The sequence below is a fragment of the Equus przewalskii genome, chromosome 13 (assembly GCF_037783145.1).
Source record: "Equus przewalskii isolate Varuska chromosome 13, EquPr2, whole genome shotgun sequence".
Classification (NCBI taxonomy): Eukaryota; Metazoa; Chordata; class Mammalia; order Perissodactyla; family Equidae; genus Equus; species Equus przewalskii.
The window spans coordinates 3,751,464-3,764,644 of NC_091843.1; the positions used below are offsets into that span (position 1 = coordinate 3,751,464).

General features: G+C 59.7%; 1 protein-coding gene across 2 annotated transcripts; it reads right to left on the reverse strand.

Moving 5' to 3' along the window:
* Nucleotides 1-33: 33 nt before the first annotated feature.
* PRR7 (proline rich 7, synaptic) lies at nt 34-2,289 on the reverse strand. 2 transcript variants are annotated; one of them, XM_070570244.1, is made up of 3 exons: nt 2,122-2,289; nt 907-1,572; nt 124-686 (listed from the first exon to the last, which is right to left on the reverse strand). In XM_070570244.1, exons 2-3 carry the CDS (start codon nt 1,328-1,330, stop codon nt 289-291), a joined length of 822 nt encoding a protein of 273 aa, XP_070426345.1. In that variant the 5' UTR covers nt 1,331-1,572; nt 2,122-2,289; the 3' UTR covers nt 124-288. The 2 variants fall into 2 exon arrangements, with proteins under 2 accessions (XP_070426346.1, XP_070426345.1); XM_070570245.1 differs by lacking the exon at nt 2,122-2,289 and having other exon boundaries at nt 34-686; nt 907-1,905.
* Between the last annotated feature and the right edge of the window lie 10,892 nt (nt 2,290-13,181).

Below are 13,181 nucleotides of genomic sequence, written 5' to 3' on the forward strand. Positions count from 1 at the left end.
CTCAGGTTTAGTTCTGCATCTTCAGGCCAGTTTGTAGCAGAAAGGCGCATTCAAGTTCTGTCCCGCCGAGGCCCGGGGCACACCTGGCCACCAGAACCTTGGGCGCAAGCAGCGGGTGCCCCCTCCGCTTGTACCAAACCAGATCACACACCTTTATTATCCTCAAAATGTAACAAACGGGGTAAGAAATCCCTCCCCCCTCCCCCCCTCCGTCCAAGGGAAGCATTTAAAAAGCCCTGCAGTCAGGCCAGGAGTCCGCGGGTGGGGCCCGGGATGCCACGCGCCCCTCTATACGGCTGTAGTCCTCCCGAACAAGGGGATGGAGACCGGCAGGCGCCAAGCTCCGTGTTCCAGCGGCTCGCGGCTGCTGAGCTCCGAGTCGGTCCAGCTGGGGAAGACCCGGCGGCCACGGTCCGCCTGCAGGCAGAGCGCAGGGCAGGGCGGCGCGGGCCGCGGGGCGCTGGGCAGGTGCAGCGCCGACGTATAGCCCCGGTCCAGGAAGAGCGGCTTGTAGCTGGGTGGCGGCTGCTCCTGTTTCTCAGCGCTGTCGCGGCGGCTCAGAAAGGGCGTGACAATCTTGCGGTAGAGGCCGCGCGTGTCCGTGAGCACCTCGCTGTAGGGCGGCGGCGGTTCGGCCATCAGCACCGCCTCTTCGTAGCACGGTGGCTTGGACATGTCCGATTCCGCTGCGGAGTGGAAGCGGTCCGAGGGCGTGAGGTCACCTGTCCCCAGCCTTCCGCAGAGGCCTGGGCCAGCAGCCAACCCCAGACCCAGCCTGCTCCCTCTTCCTAGGTTCTCGGTGAGGCTGTCCAGTGCAAGCCTCACGGGTCGGCAGTAGGCCAGCCCCTGCCAAGGCCCCGCCCACCCCAGTGGCTCGGGTCGCCCCTGACGGAGGTCGGTACTTACCTTGGCGCGGGTAGCTCCAGGGCCGTGGCGGCACGGAGAGGTGCGGTGGCGGCGGGTGCGGAAGCGGGTGGTGATGTGCGTGCGGGTGTGCGTGCGGCTGCGCGGGCCCGTGGTGCAGGAGCGGGTGCACGTGCACGTGCTGATGCGCGTGCGCCGGCGCCTCAAGGCGGCCGCGGTGCGGTGGCGGCGGCGGCGGCGGCGGCGCCGCCAGCCCTGGGGGGCTCCCGGCCAGGCTGCCCTCGAGCTCGAGGGGCTCCAGCTCAAGGGCGCGCAGGTTCTGCTCACGCAGTCGCTCCTCCTGGCGCCGTTTGAGGCGGCGGCGCAGGAAGCTGCAGAAGCAGCAGAGTAGGACGATGAGACCCCAGATGAGCCAGAAACCGGCGAAGCACGTGAGGAACGTGTAGGTGCCCTGGGACATAACCATGGCGGCGGCGCGGGCGGCGGATCCTCGGCTGCTTCACTGGACACTGGGCTCCTCTACGTGGCCCCGGGCCCGCGCCACGCTCCCAGGCGCCGCCAGCGTCACTCGGGGGCCCGCGGCCGGGGGCTGCCCGCGACGGGGCTCAAGTCGTGCGCGCGCCGGCGGAGGGCAGCAGCAGCAGCGCCCGCTCCTTCCCATGGCGCCGGCGGGCGCACGGGCGGGCCTCACCCGGGGCCGCGCGGGACCTGTGGGACAGACATAGGGCGCGGTCAAAGCGCGCTGCAGCCCCCGACGACTTCCCTGCCTGTGCCCTGCGCAGTCCCGGGGAAGTCTCCTCTGCGGAAACCCCCGCACTCCCCGCGGGCCCGGTGACGCTACTGAGAGGGATTACGTCACGCCTCGAGGTTTCCCCGGTAGGGTTTTCCCAGATCTGAGACCGGGCCGCCGCCGCCGCTAAGCCGAGGGGACTCCAGGCTGGCCAGCAGGGGGCGCGCGAGGGCCAGTCTCGGCCTCAGTGCGCACGGGAGATTCGCCACCCGCTTCCCTGGGGCACAGGGTACCCCAGCTCGGAAAGGGTTTCACAGGCCCGTGGCGAGGCCCCCAGGGCGCTGAAGCGGAGTCTCGGCGCGACTGCGCTGCGGCGGGGAGAGGGTGGCCCACCTCCTCGAGTCCCCCAAGCAGCCCAGTGGCGCCCAGCTTCAGCCCTATGCATACGCCCGGCAGCCCCTGGCGCTCTAGGCCTCGTACCCGCTCCCACCCTTGCTGCCCAAAGCATGGAACATCCCGGCCCGCACCGCTGCCCCTCCGTCGTCGCTGCTCTTCCTGGGGAGGCTCGGGGGGGTGGTTCCGGCTGTTACCGCATGCCACCGGCCTGCCTTTGTCTGCGCCGAACGCGCCGCCGGGCGTGTGCCGTTCCCTCTCTTCCTTTCCTCTAGGCGCCTCGGCGCGCCGGATCCCAGCTCGGTCTCTGCTGCCCCCGCCTCCTACTCATGCGCAGCCCCACTTGGCCCTGCCCTTCTAGCTCCAGGCCACTGTGTCCCTTCCCCCCAATTCCTTTCCCTCTCTGCAGAAGGGAAGAAAAGTAGCTCGTCTTCAGTGCCACCTGGTCCCTCATCACTCCAGATGGGCACCTCTAGTTCCACCTCCTCCTCTCCACAGCCAGGGTTGAGAGGGGAACCTTGTATCCTAAGAGGCAAGTAGGAGAGAGTCCTGACTGCAGAGTGATGGGTGGCAGGGGACTTGTTACCGCCCCCGCAGAACAGAAATGATCCTTCTTGAATGCCTTATACTCCGGGGCTTTCACATAAACCCTCTGGGGTAACTGAAATGATTCCTATTTTACAGATAAGGAAGGGGGAAGCAGTTAACTGCGCAGATGGTAGGTGGCAGTGCGGTAATTTGAACCCAAGTGTGACCACAAACCCCAGCCTCCGGTGGGAGAGTGTTGCTGTTTGAGCTATTTTGCGGGCCCCCTCCAGGAGACCCATGGGCCCCCCATCCTCAGCATGCCCGAAGCTCACACACAGTCAGCTCTGGGTGCCACGTGGGCCTGAGCCCCAAGCTGGGGCTCCTCATCAAGCCTCTTTCAGACTGGTCTGGCAGCAAGATGGGGGGAAGCCAGGCCACAGGCCGCTCCACACTTCTCCCCAGATGGCTCCTGTCTGACTCCATGGCTGCCTTGTGCCATGTGTCACCTGGTGCCCGTGCCAGCCCCTCTTCCCTGGGCCTGCGTTCCAGAACAGACAATGGCAGAAACAATAACTCCAGCCGCCCCCTCGACAACCCTGCCATGAGGCTGCCATGGCGACGCAGCCCAGATAAAAACACGATGCTGCCAGTCACTGGGAGTTAATTAAATCTGTTGTTCTCCTTTTCGCGAGCCCACAGGAATTCTCAGGAATGCTCTGAGGGAGCTGGCACTAACTAGGAGGCCTCTTGGCCTGCAGGGCAGGAACAGCTCTGGGTCAGAAAAGGTACTTCTGGGGCTGAAGATGATGGAGTTTAGCTGAATTAGAAATAGAAATACCTGCCAAGGACCGTCTACTGCATGTCAGGCCTTGTTCTAGGCCCTGTCTGTGCAGAATCTTACGTGATCTTCAACACCACTTTCTCACTGGGGGTCATGCCCATTTGATAGATGAGACAGGCTCAGAGAGGGAAATGACTTGCCCCTGGTCACACAGCTAATAAGGAGAGGAGCTAAGATTTAGCCTGATTCTGAAGCCAAAGTCTGTGTTAAAACACTTTGCCCTGAGTGACAAGTGAGATGTACATGAAAAGTCCAGTGCATGTGAGCACTCGGTACATGAGGACTTGGGAGCTGTGCGGACACTGGGCAGAGTGGCCAGCTTGTAGCCATAACGTGCCTTCCTGTTCCTTCCCACCAAGGGCCTCGTGCCACCAGCCCTTAGCTCAGAGTGGGAAAAGGCTACAGGGTAGAGGAGAGATAGGATGGCAGCTCCAGGGTTATCAAGGCACAGAGAACATGGACCAAGCCCTAAGGAGCCCAGCTCTGCTGGCTGGGTGCTAGGGTGGACTGGGGCAGGCCACACCCAAGACCCACTGGGTGCTACTGTCCCCCTCCGCAGGAGGCAAGAAACACCACTGCGTTTTACAGACCATCATGGGTCTGAGAGAGGAAGGCTCTTGCCCAAGGACTCACACCTGAGCTGGCCCTCTGACCACCCCCGCGCCCCCCCACCGCCCCCACACCGGCTCTAGCACCAGTCTGAGTTGGGGCGAGGGGGTAGGGCTGCTGCTTCATGCAGTGGGGCCCCAGCAGGCCCAGAGGGCAGGAATCCCGCCTGAGGCCTCCTCCTGCCCTGTGACCGGCCCACAGGAGTCCTCAGTAGCTTCTCGTCTAATCCACAGTAGGGTCTCAATACGGAAACCGCAAGCGATTCATTCAGACCTTTCCAAATCCTCTTCCTGACCAGGCCAATCTTCTCAAAACCTCAAAGAGCTGCCTTTTTACCTTTCCACACCTCTGTGCATGCGCCTACCCATGTCTGGGGGCCCTTCAGATGCAGACCCTGCCTGTGGCCTCTTGCTCACAGCCACTCACCTTCCCCATTCCCCCAGACTGTTCACGGCAACACCTGCTGCTCAGCAGACTCCGCCTGTCTGCCGGGGGCGGTGCCTTCAGGGGGACTCAGCCTTAAGTCTGCCATTTTATGACTTTTCTGGGTTTCTTTCTCTTTTCTTACCTTCTTATGGACTTTTTAGGATTCCACTTTGTTTATTTGTAGAGTTTGTGAGCATATCCCTTTGTATGGTTTTCTTCAGCCACACACTCACTGGGGGCACACAGGGGGATGACAGTGAGACCCTGGGGGCGAGTTTCTTCACCTCCATGTTGCTTTAGTTTCCCCTTCAGTTACTGTGGTGAAGGTCACTGCTAATCCAGGCAAAGGGCTTGGAGATGCCCCACCAAACATCAGCGCTGACGACAGTGGCTTTGGAGCTGGGGATGCACCAATGAGTGTCTGTCTCCAGGGTGCTCCCTGCCCGAGGGCTGGACACCACACAGTTCTTGCAATCATCCTACGAACTAGGTGAGCATTCTTCCCCTTGACAGATGAGAACACTTGGCTCAAAGACATTAAATGACAGCCAGGGTCACATAGATCTCTTATTCTAGAACCTGGTGTACTGCGACGCGCACCCACTGCATTGCTCCTCTGCATGAAGAACTCAGCACCCCAACCTTAAACCCCAAAGATCTCCTGCTGGGTCCTGTATTTCAGCAAAGGGCCCACCATTCACTCCATCCACAATCCTGTTGTCTTTACCTTCAGGGCAGTGTGCCTTCATCTGTCCACTTCTTTTCGTCCCCGTGCCACACTGCCTTGGCTGGGCCCCTGTCAGCATGCTTGCCAGTGTGCTCTCTCCTGTGCTGTGCTCCTGCTCATCTGTCCATGCTCCGCAGTGCCCATTTCCCCCAGGCCCTCTCCTGCCTGAACCCTGCAGTGACTCCCCACCACTTCAGGAGACAGCCAGCTCTTGGACATGGTTTAGATGGGTGCCCCTCAACCTGGAGTGAGCACCAGAACCACGTGGAGGGCTTGTTAAAATGCAGGGTGCTGGGCACTGCTCCCAGCATTTGCTTCAGTAGGTGTAGGGTGGGGCCTGAGAGTTTGCATTTCTAACAAATTTCCAGCAGGTGCTGGTGTTGCTGGTCCAGGGAGCATACCTTGAGAACCACTGACCCAGACCATGGCTTCCGGGAGGAGCTGCCACGGCCTTTCAGCTTCACCTTTCAGCACCCCATCCTCTGCAGCAAGCCTGCGTCCATCTGCACTGCTGAGAGTTCTGCTTTCTCCCCTCCCCAGGCCTGCGACACCCCTTGCTGCTCTCACCCCAGTGCTCACAACTCCGCCTCATGGCCTCACCTGTCACTTCTCTGGACAAGTCAGCCCTGGGCCACCCCACCCCCCAGGGCTGGATGAGAAGCCCAGTGATCTCACTCACACGGTTCTGTAGTGGCCTTCATGCAACACCAGAAGCTGCATCTGTCTTGATCATCTGGCACACAGTAGGTCAAAAACCACTTGCTGAAGGAGTAACTGGAGGTGTCCAGTTACCTGTTTGGTCCTTCAGCCGTGGGACAGGGAATACCTCAAGAGCTGAGTCTGCGTCCAATTCATTCCTCAGAAATGTTGGCCATTCACCAAAATGTCACAGACAGCACCTACCACCTAGCTCTTGGTCCTTGCGAGATAGTCTGTAAGCGAGCTGAGGACCCATACGTTCTATGTGAATAAAAGGAAAAGACTACACGGGCACATTCCAGGGGCTCTGGAGTGGACAGAGGGAAGCCCAGGCAGCAGGGACTCGGGGTCACAAGGTGAAGCCCTGGATGTGAGGCCAGAGCTGATGGTCAAGTGAAAGGACAGGAAGTCAGACCAGGGGACAGAGGAGGAAGGGAGGAGAGTGTGATGTGTGGAGTGAGGGTGGGGTGGAAGAAGAAGGTGACTGCGAACCCCTCCTGCGTGCCCTGCATGTGCCAGGCCCACTGCTGGCCTCTTTACACTTGTCATCTCAGGGACACCCAGGAGGTGGTGCTGCCATCCCCACTCTACAGACAGGGAGCTGGGACCAGCGCAGGCCCACCAAGCCAGGTGGTTGTGAAGCCCAGGTGACTGCAAAGCTTGCTGTCCTGGGAGGAAGGGCATACAGGGAGGCACTGGTGACATTTTTACACTCCTCCCACACCAAGACAGATAATCTGAGGCCAGAGATGACAGGAATTGTCCCAGCTGCCACAGTCAGCAGGGTGTGGAGCTGGCCAGAGCCTCATTTCCACCTAGGATGAGGTATGGGCCTGGCATCCTTGCCTGCACTCAGCATCTCTGTGACCTAACCCTGGCAGTGGGCCAGGAACTCAGGGCTTAGAAACTGCAAACAGGATATCAGAGACTGGGGCCCCAGGACCTGTGGGCAGAGAGGCCTTACTCGGGTCAGTGTCTACTGTACTCAGATCTGTCCCTCCAAGGGAGCTGGCCATCCCTCAGGGGCGGGGGACGGAGGCTGGGGAATGATGATACCCTCTTCTGAGGGGCAGCCCGGTGTAACGTGCAGAGCACTGAAGCAGGGGCCCTGGGTTCAAATCCTGCTTCTGCCCTGATGGGGAGTGACCTCATCCCATCCAGTCCTGTGCCTGAGCTGAAGTGTCTTCACACAGGGATGATGAGTGTGCCTGGCAGCGACAAGAGCAGAGCAAAACTGATGAGGGACGGGAAAATACTTCAAGACAGCGTACATGGTGCACGTGACAAACTAATCCTGAGAGGCTCAAATGAGGAACCCAGCCCCTGGCGCTCTATCACACAAGCCTGGGGGCAGTCCAGCAAAAACCACCATCACTTCACTATGGACGAGAGGTCTCAGCTTGTGGCTCTCAGGCTGGGCACAGTTCATGAATGTGTTTTCTTGGCCACAACTTTTTAAAATATTCTGGTTAGTTGGCCAACATTCAAAAATCAGGATATTTTACACAAGTCTAGATTTATGGCTCGTATTGAAAGTTGGACAATCTGGTCATACCAAGTCTACATTCTCACATGGTGACACAGACTGCAGCCAACTAGCCCCCCAGCCTGCCTCACTCATTCCATTGGCCTTTGGGCCCTGGAGGCATTTGAGTTTCCAATCCCTGAGCTAGCCTGAGCACCCACAGGGGCCAGCACTGCATGGACCCATCTTTGCTAAATTCCTTCTCCCACAGCCAGGGCTGCAAGCTGATCAGGCCACAGAACCCACAAATGAAGGCCTGGGCCTTGGGGGTTTCCCAGGGGACTGAGGTAACCCTCACTGCTCGGTCTCCCCCAGAGAGAAAGTGGAGGGAGGGAGGGAGCCAGCCCAGCAGCAGCACAGTCCTATAGAGGATCTGGGGGAACAAGGATCTGGCTGATTTTGTTGGAAGAAGGAAAAGCATACCAAGGCCCGAAAGACACAGGGAATCTCCTCACATTCATAGGAGTGTGAAAGGTTAAGAATGCTCCTCCAGAAGGCTCTACAGTTCTGTTCTGCCTGGGTCACAAGAGATGGTGTGCAGCAGGCAAGGAGGGGCTGTGCCAGCAGACAAACCTGCACTGGAAACCTAGCCCACCACTACTGGTTGTATGACCTTGGGCAAGTCACTTCACCTCCCTGAGCCTTGGAGTCTTCATCTCTAAAATGGGGGATGACAAACTTACCTTGCACAATTATCATAAGGATTAGGAGATAATGGATGCAGAGTACTCAAGACAGGTCTCATATGGAGCAGGGACAGAATGAAAGGAGCCTGTGAATAATTTCAAAGGCACTCCTGCCTGTGGGAGGGAGACTCAGACCTGACTTAGGGCATCATCCTTCTAAGGGCATCTTATGCCAAGGCCTCAGATGCTTGGGATGATGGTCACCTCTGGTGCCCAGGACACCTCCCTGGATGGGAAAGGAAACCCAAAGGTGATTGTGGTCCCTGGGATGTTGGGTCTGAGGCCTGCGGTCAGGGCTGGCATCTGCTGAGTCAGGCCTGGGAGAGCTGGCAGGAGGGCCACTTCTCTCCCCAGCATGCTGCCCACTGAGGGGAGGTTGGAAGGGAAGCAGAGGTCATTTCCTCTGACTCAGCGGCCATTCTCCCAGAGGAGCTCCCCTGGAGGACAGGGCATCTCCGTGTGGCGCTGGCCTGCCTGTCGGCCAACCTGCATGCCACCCAGCACAGTCTGGGCTTTGTGCTCAAACAAGAAAGGGACCCTTGTGATCCAGACAATAAGCCGGGGTGCTCCTATTTGGCCTGGGCTTCAGCTTCCCTAGGTTAGCAATGTCCTTTCCTGTGCTCCTGCCCACGCTGCTCTCACCCCTTCCCAGAGAATGGTGGCTTGGAACACGGAACAGAGACCACTGCTGGCCCAAACTGCGGTCTGGCACATGCCCTGGCCATGAAGAGGAGAGATGCGAGCTTCTTTCCTCTCCCCTGGTAAGGAACATCGCCTCTGGGGCACCCAACCTGGGTCAGGCCATTTCGCAGTTGGGTGGTGGTAGTGGGGTGGGGAGTGACGGGGCAAACACCCCAAACCCAGCCTCCATGCCTCCTCCTCCCGTGGCATGACAGGCCCAGGGGCTGGGCCACCCCCACGTTTGCAGCCACCCCAAGAGCCCTGCTGCGACGACTGCAGCCACGTGGGAGCCAGTTCGTGCCCACGGGGCCGCTCGTCCCCCACCCCCACCCTCGACGGGCTGTGGAGGCAGGCAGACCCAGACCCGCGAGGGGGGAGTCCCCGCACCCCCTCTCCCTATGCGCCCTCGGGCTGTGGCCCCGTGTGTGGTGGGGGAGGGGTGGGAGGGGGCGTCGCCGCCCTGCAGCCGCGTTGCCGGGGAGCGCAACCCCGTTGCTGTGGCAACCGTTTCCAAGCGAACCGGTGGCTGCTCGCGACCCGCTCTGGTTCCCTCGCTCACTGGCGCCCTCCCTCTCCCTCCCTCCCTTCCTCCCTCCGGTGAGGACCGGGGGAGGGGCTGGCCGGGGCGGGGGTCCGGGGCGGCGACCCTGGGCCAGGGCGTGGAGCAGCCCGCGGGGAGGAGCTCAGCCCTGGGACCATCTTCCGCCCGCGCTCCGGGCCCGTCCGGCCCGCCGCCGCCGCCGCCGCCGTGGTACTCACGGGCCCAGGCATCCTCCTCGAGCTCGTCCTCCTGGCTCGGGGCGAGCGGCGCGGGCCCCGCGGACAGAGCCCCCGGCCTGGGGGAGGCGGCGGCGGCCCGGGGGAGCTGACTGTGGACGGCGAAGGCGGCTCTGAGCGCTGGGATGGAGCGTGGGGCGCGCGCACGGGCGCGTACACGGCGCGTACCGAGCCCGGCGTGCGCGCGCGCGGCAGCCCGCAGACGGCCCCCACCCTCCGCCACTCGCCGCGGAGGAGGCTGTCCAGGGAGTCAAAGGCGAAGGACCTACCACCCACCTGCCGCGCCGAAACTGGGCAACAAGGGCGCCGGGCTCACCCTGCGCAGGGAATGTACACTCCACGCCGCACAGCTCCTGGCAATAAGCCATCTGGGCCGTGCACACGCAGGCAGACCCGGTGAACACAGGATGCTCAGCCAAGCAGCTGAGGTCGAGAACCCGGACACACACACACACACACACCCCCACACACACCTCTCAATCCGAAGAGCACACACATGTCCAGGCCCCGGCCATATCACACACACACACACACACACACACACACACACCTCTCAATCCGAAGAGCACACACATGTCCAGGCCCCGGCCATATCCTGGCAGGCACTGCACACACAAAGTGGGCAGAGGTTGCAGTAGTAGGCTGGCACCGCAATGTAGCTTTAAACAGGAATACCTGGCCCCCCTCCTAACTCACGGCCCCTCCGTGTCCCCAGCAAGCATACGTCACCACACGCTGACTGATAAGTAGCACAAGGAGAATCCAGTGCTGGATCCATAGCCCTGGCTCCATGCACCCCGCTCATCCCCAGGGAATGGAGGTGAGCCCTAGTGAGGGCCCCATGGTCTAGGCTGAGTCTGAATCTGGCTGTCCACCAGCTTCTTAACTGGGTTCTCTGTTTCATCGCGGGAAATCATTGCATCCCATGGGTATCACTGTGGTGACCTGTGAATCCAAATACCCTGCTCCCTCGACGCACAGTGGACAGCTTCCCAGCCCGGCCATTTGGACTCCTTGGGTTTGGAGTCAGGCTTAACAATGCAAAGACACAAACACAGCTGTAGCATCTTGCTTCCAGGGTTTTGCCCTGATGAGAATGGGGTCTGCAACTAAGACCTGGAGTTGCCCCAGTTCTGGTTCTTCCTGTTTATCCGCTTCCCCCATTTTTTTTTTTTTTTTTTTTTGAGGAAGATTAGCCCTGAGCTAACATCTGTGCCCATCTTCCTGTACTTTATATGTGGGACGCCTGCCACAGCATAGCTTGCCAAGCAGTGCCATGTCTGCACCCAAGATCCGGGCCGGCAAACCCCAGGCCGCCAAAGCGGAACGTGTACACCTAACCACTGCGCCACGAGGCCGGCACCCTCCCTGCGCCCCCATATCCTTTTAACACTTTCTAAGTTAGCTGGAGAACAGTTGCAACCAAAGTGTCACTTGCAACCAAAGATCCTTAACAGCCTCACCTGGGTCACACGCCCTAGATGTGCATGGTGTATGCGTATGCAGTGGGTGCAAGCCAGCCCCATCTAAACCATATAGACCGGGGGAGTGGGGGAGCAAGGATGGTTCGCCAAAGGGAATTTGGGGTACTTTTATACATGCTGGGCAGACACCCCAACACAACCAGCTTAAACCCTTCAGGGATTCCTGTGCCTTCCAGATGAGACCCCTATATCCTTTTTGTGTGTGTGAGGAAGATTGTTGCTGAGCTAACATTTGGGCCAATCCTCTATTTTATGTGTGATGCTACCACAAGATGGCTTGATGAGCAGTGCTAGGTCCACACCCAGGATCCAACCCTGTGAACCCTGGGCCACCGAAGCAGTGTGCGTGAACTTAACCACTACACCACCAGGCCGGCCCCAACACATCCTTAAGACAGCTTTCAAAGCCTTGTGTGGCTGCATCTCACTGACCTCAGCTCCAGTCACCCTTCCATCACCCATCCATCCCACCCCATGTTCAGCCATCCTAAACCACTAGAGGCCCTGCACCAACCATTAGCTCCTCCACCTGGGAACATCTGACCTTCTGTCCTGGAGGGCAGCAACTCTGATACTTTTGGGGCCAAGGAGCCTACCCTGCTTGGTGTTGGCCCCCACCTCCATCCCCAGCCCTGTGGCTGTCCCAGCCCTGCCAGCTCTAGAATCACCTCTGCCACGGAGCTGATCACACTGGATTCCCACATCTGCCTCCCTCCCAGACTGAACTCCAAGCTGGTGGGGGCCTCATCTCCGTCTGGATCCCCAGCTTCCACCCTAGAGCTGGATGGAGAGGGGAGCTTAGGGAAGGCTCGTAGGGAAGTGAATCCTGACCTTCCTCTGCCAAAGGGCCACTGTAAGCTTTAAGGTGAGTGGAACCCGAGCCAAGAAGTTCCCTGAATGCCTCCCTAGCCCAAGAGGGAGCTTGGTGGGAGGTTTGGACCCACGCACAGGCAGTGTGCCCCAGGGACCTATCCGTCCACCTGGCACTCACTCACCCTTGCACACCTGTGCCCACAGCTGGGCTTCCACCTCTGCATGCTGACCTCCTCACTGCCCTACCGCCCCTCAGGCCGAGCCTAGAGCAGAGGGGCAAATGCTCCTTAAGCCTCAACCTCATGCCTCAGGGGTAGGATACAGCATCTTCATCTTCAGCTCACTTCCTCTCCACTGTGCAACAGCCACTCATCAGCTGGAAGCCTTGAGTAAGGCCCTCTCCCTACCCCGTTTCCCTCAAGTTAACGGAAGAGGCAGCACACACTGCACACCATCAAGAGCTGAGCTGGCACAAGGGGCCCCTTCTGCCAAGTCGGTGCTTGGAGCCTTCTCGCTGCCCTTGACATAGCCGTCAACTCCCCCATCAGGCGAGTCCTGCCAGTGACCTAGGGACCCAAGGGGGTGACTGCTGCTTTGGTGGTGGATTCTCATGGCTGTCCTGCAAGGCCATGAGTATCACACCCATTTTTCCAGACAAGGGAAGGGAGTATGCAAAGCCAGCTTGAAAAGTGGCCAGGCTGGGACTTGAACCCAGAACTGTCCAACTGCAAAGCTCATGTGGCCCCTGTGGCACAGTGCCCAGCCCAGAGGCAATGAATAAACCCTTATGGTGGTTACCGGGCATCCCTAGGGGCTGGGGCTACTGGCAGGCTATGAAGCAGCAACAGGTCTGTGAAGTCTGGAACAGACTTGTGGTCAACAGACTGTCACCCACGAGTCTTTGCATGGGTGGAATACTATGGAATGCTCCCTCAATCCCTCCCTGTCTCCCAGATGAATACGTCCTCTCAAGGCCCAGTTCACTTGCTATCTTCAAAGAACCCTCCCTGATGCCCATGCGGCTGGTCCTCATACACCCCTGCCACAGCCTAACTCTCAGCATCACCACTGTCTCGTCTCCGCCCAGCCACATTTACTGCCTCAAGGGCAGAGCAGAGGGACGGCTCGAACGCATGTGTGCTGGCCCTGGGCCGGGCACATGGCAAGCATCTAGCTAAGACAGGTCAGGCAGGTGTTCCTAACCGCAGCTCCCACCTCACTCCAAGCCCACAACCAGGGTGGAGGGGACACCACCAGCTGAGCCTGCCTCACCAGCATGGGCGGAACCAGACCCAGCCCCTAGTGGGGAACCAAGGCTTCTTCCTCAGGCCTCATCTCACTCAGGAAGCTGAGAAACCCACTGGGTGAGCCTGAAGGCCATCCAGGCCTGCTTGCCTG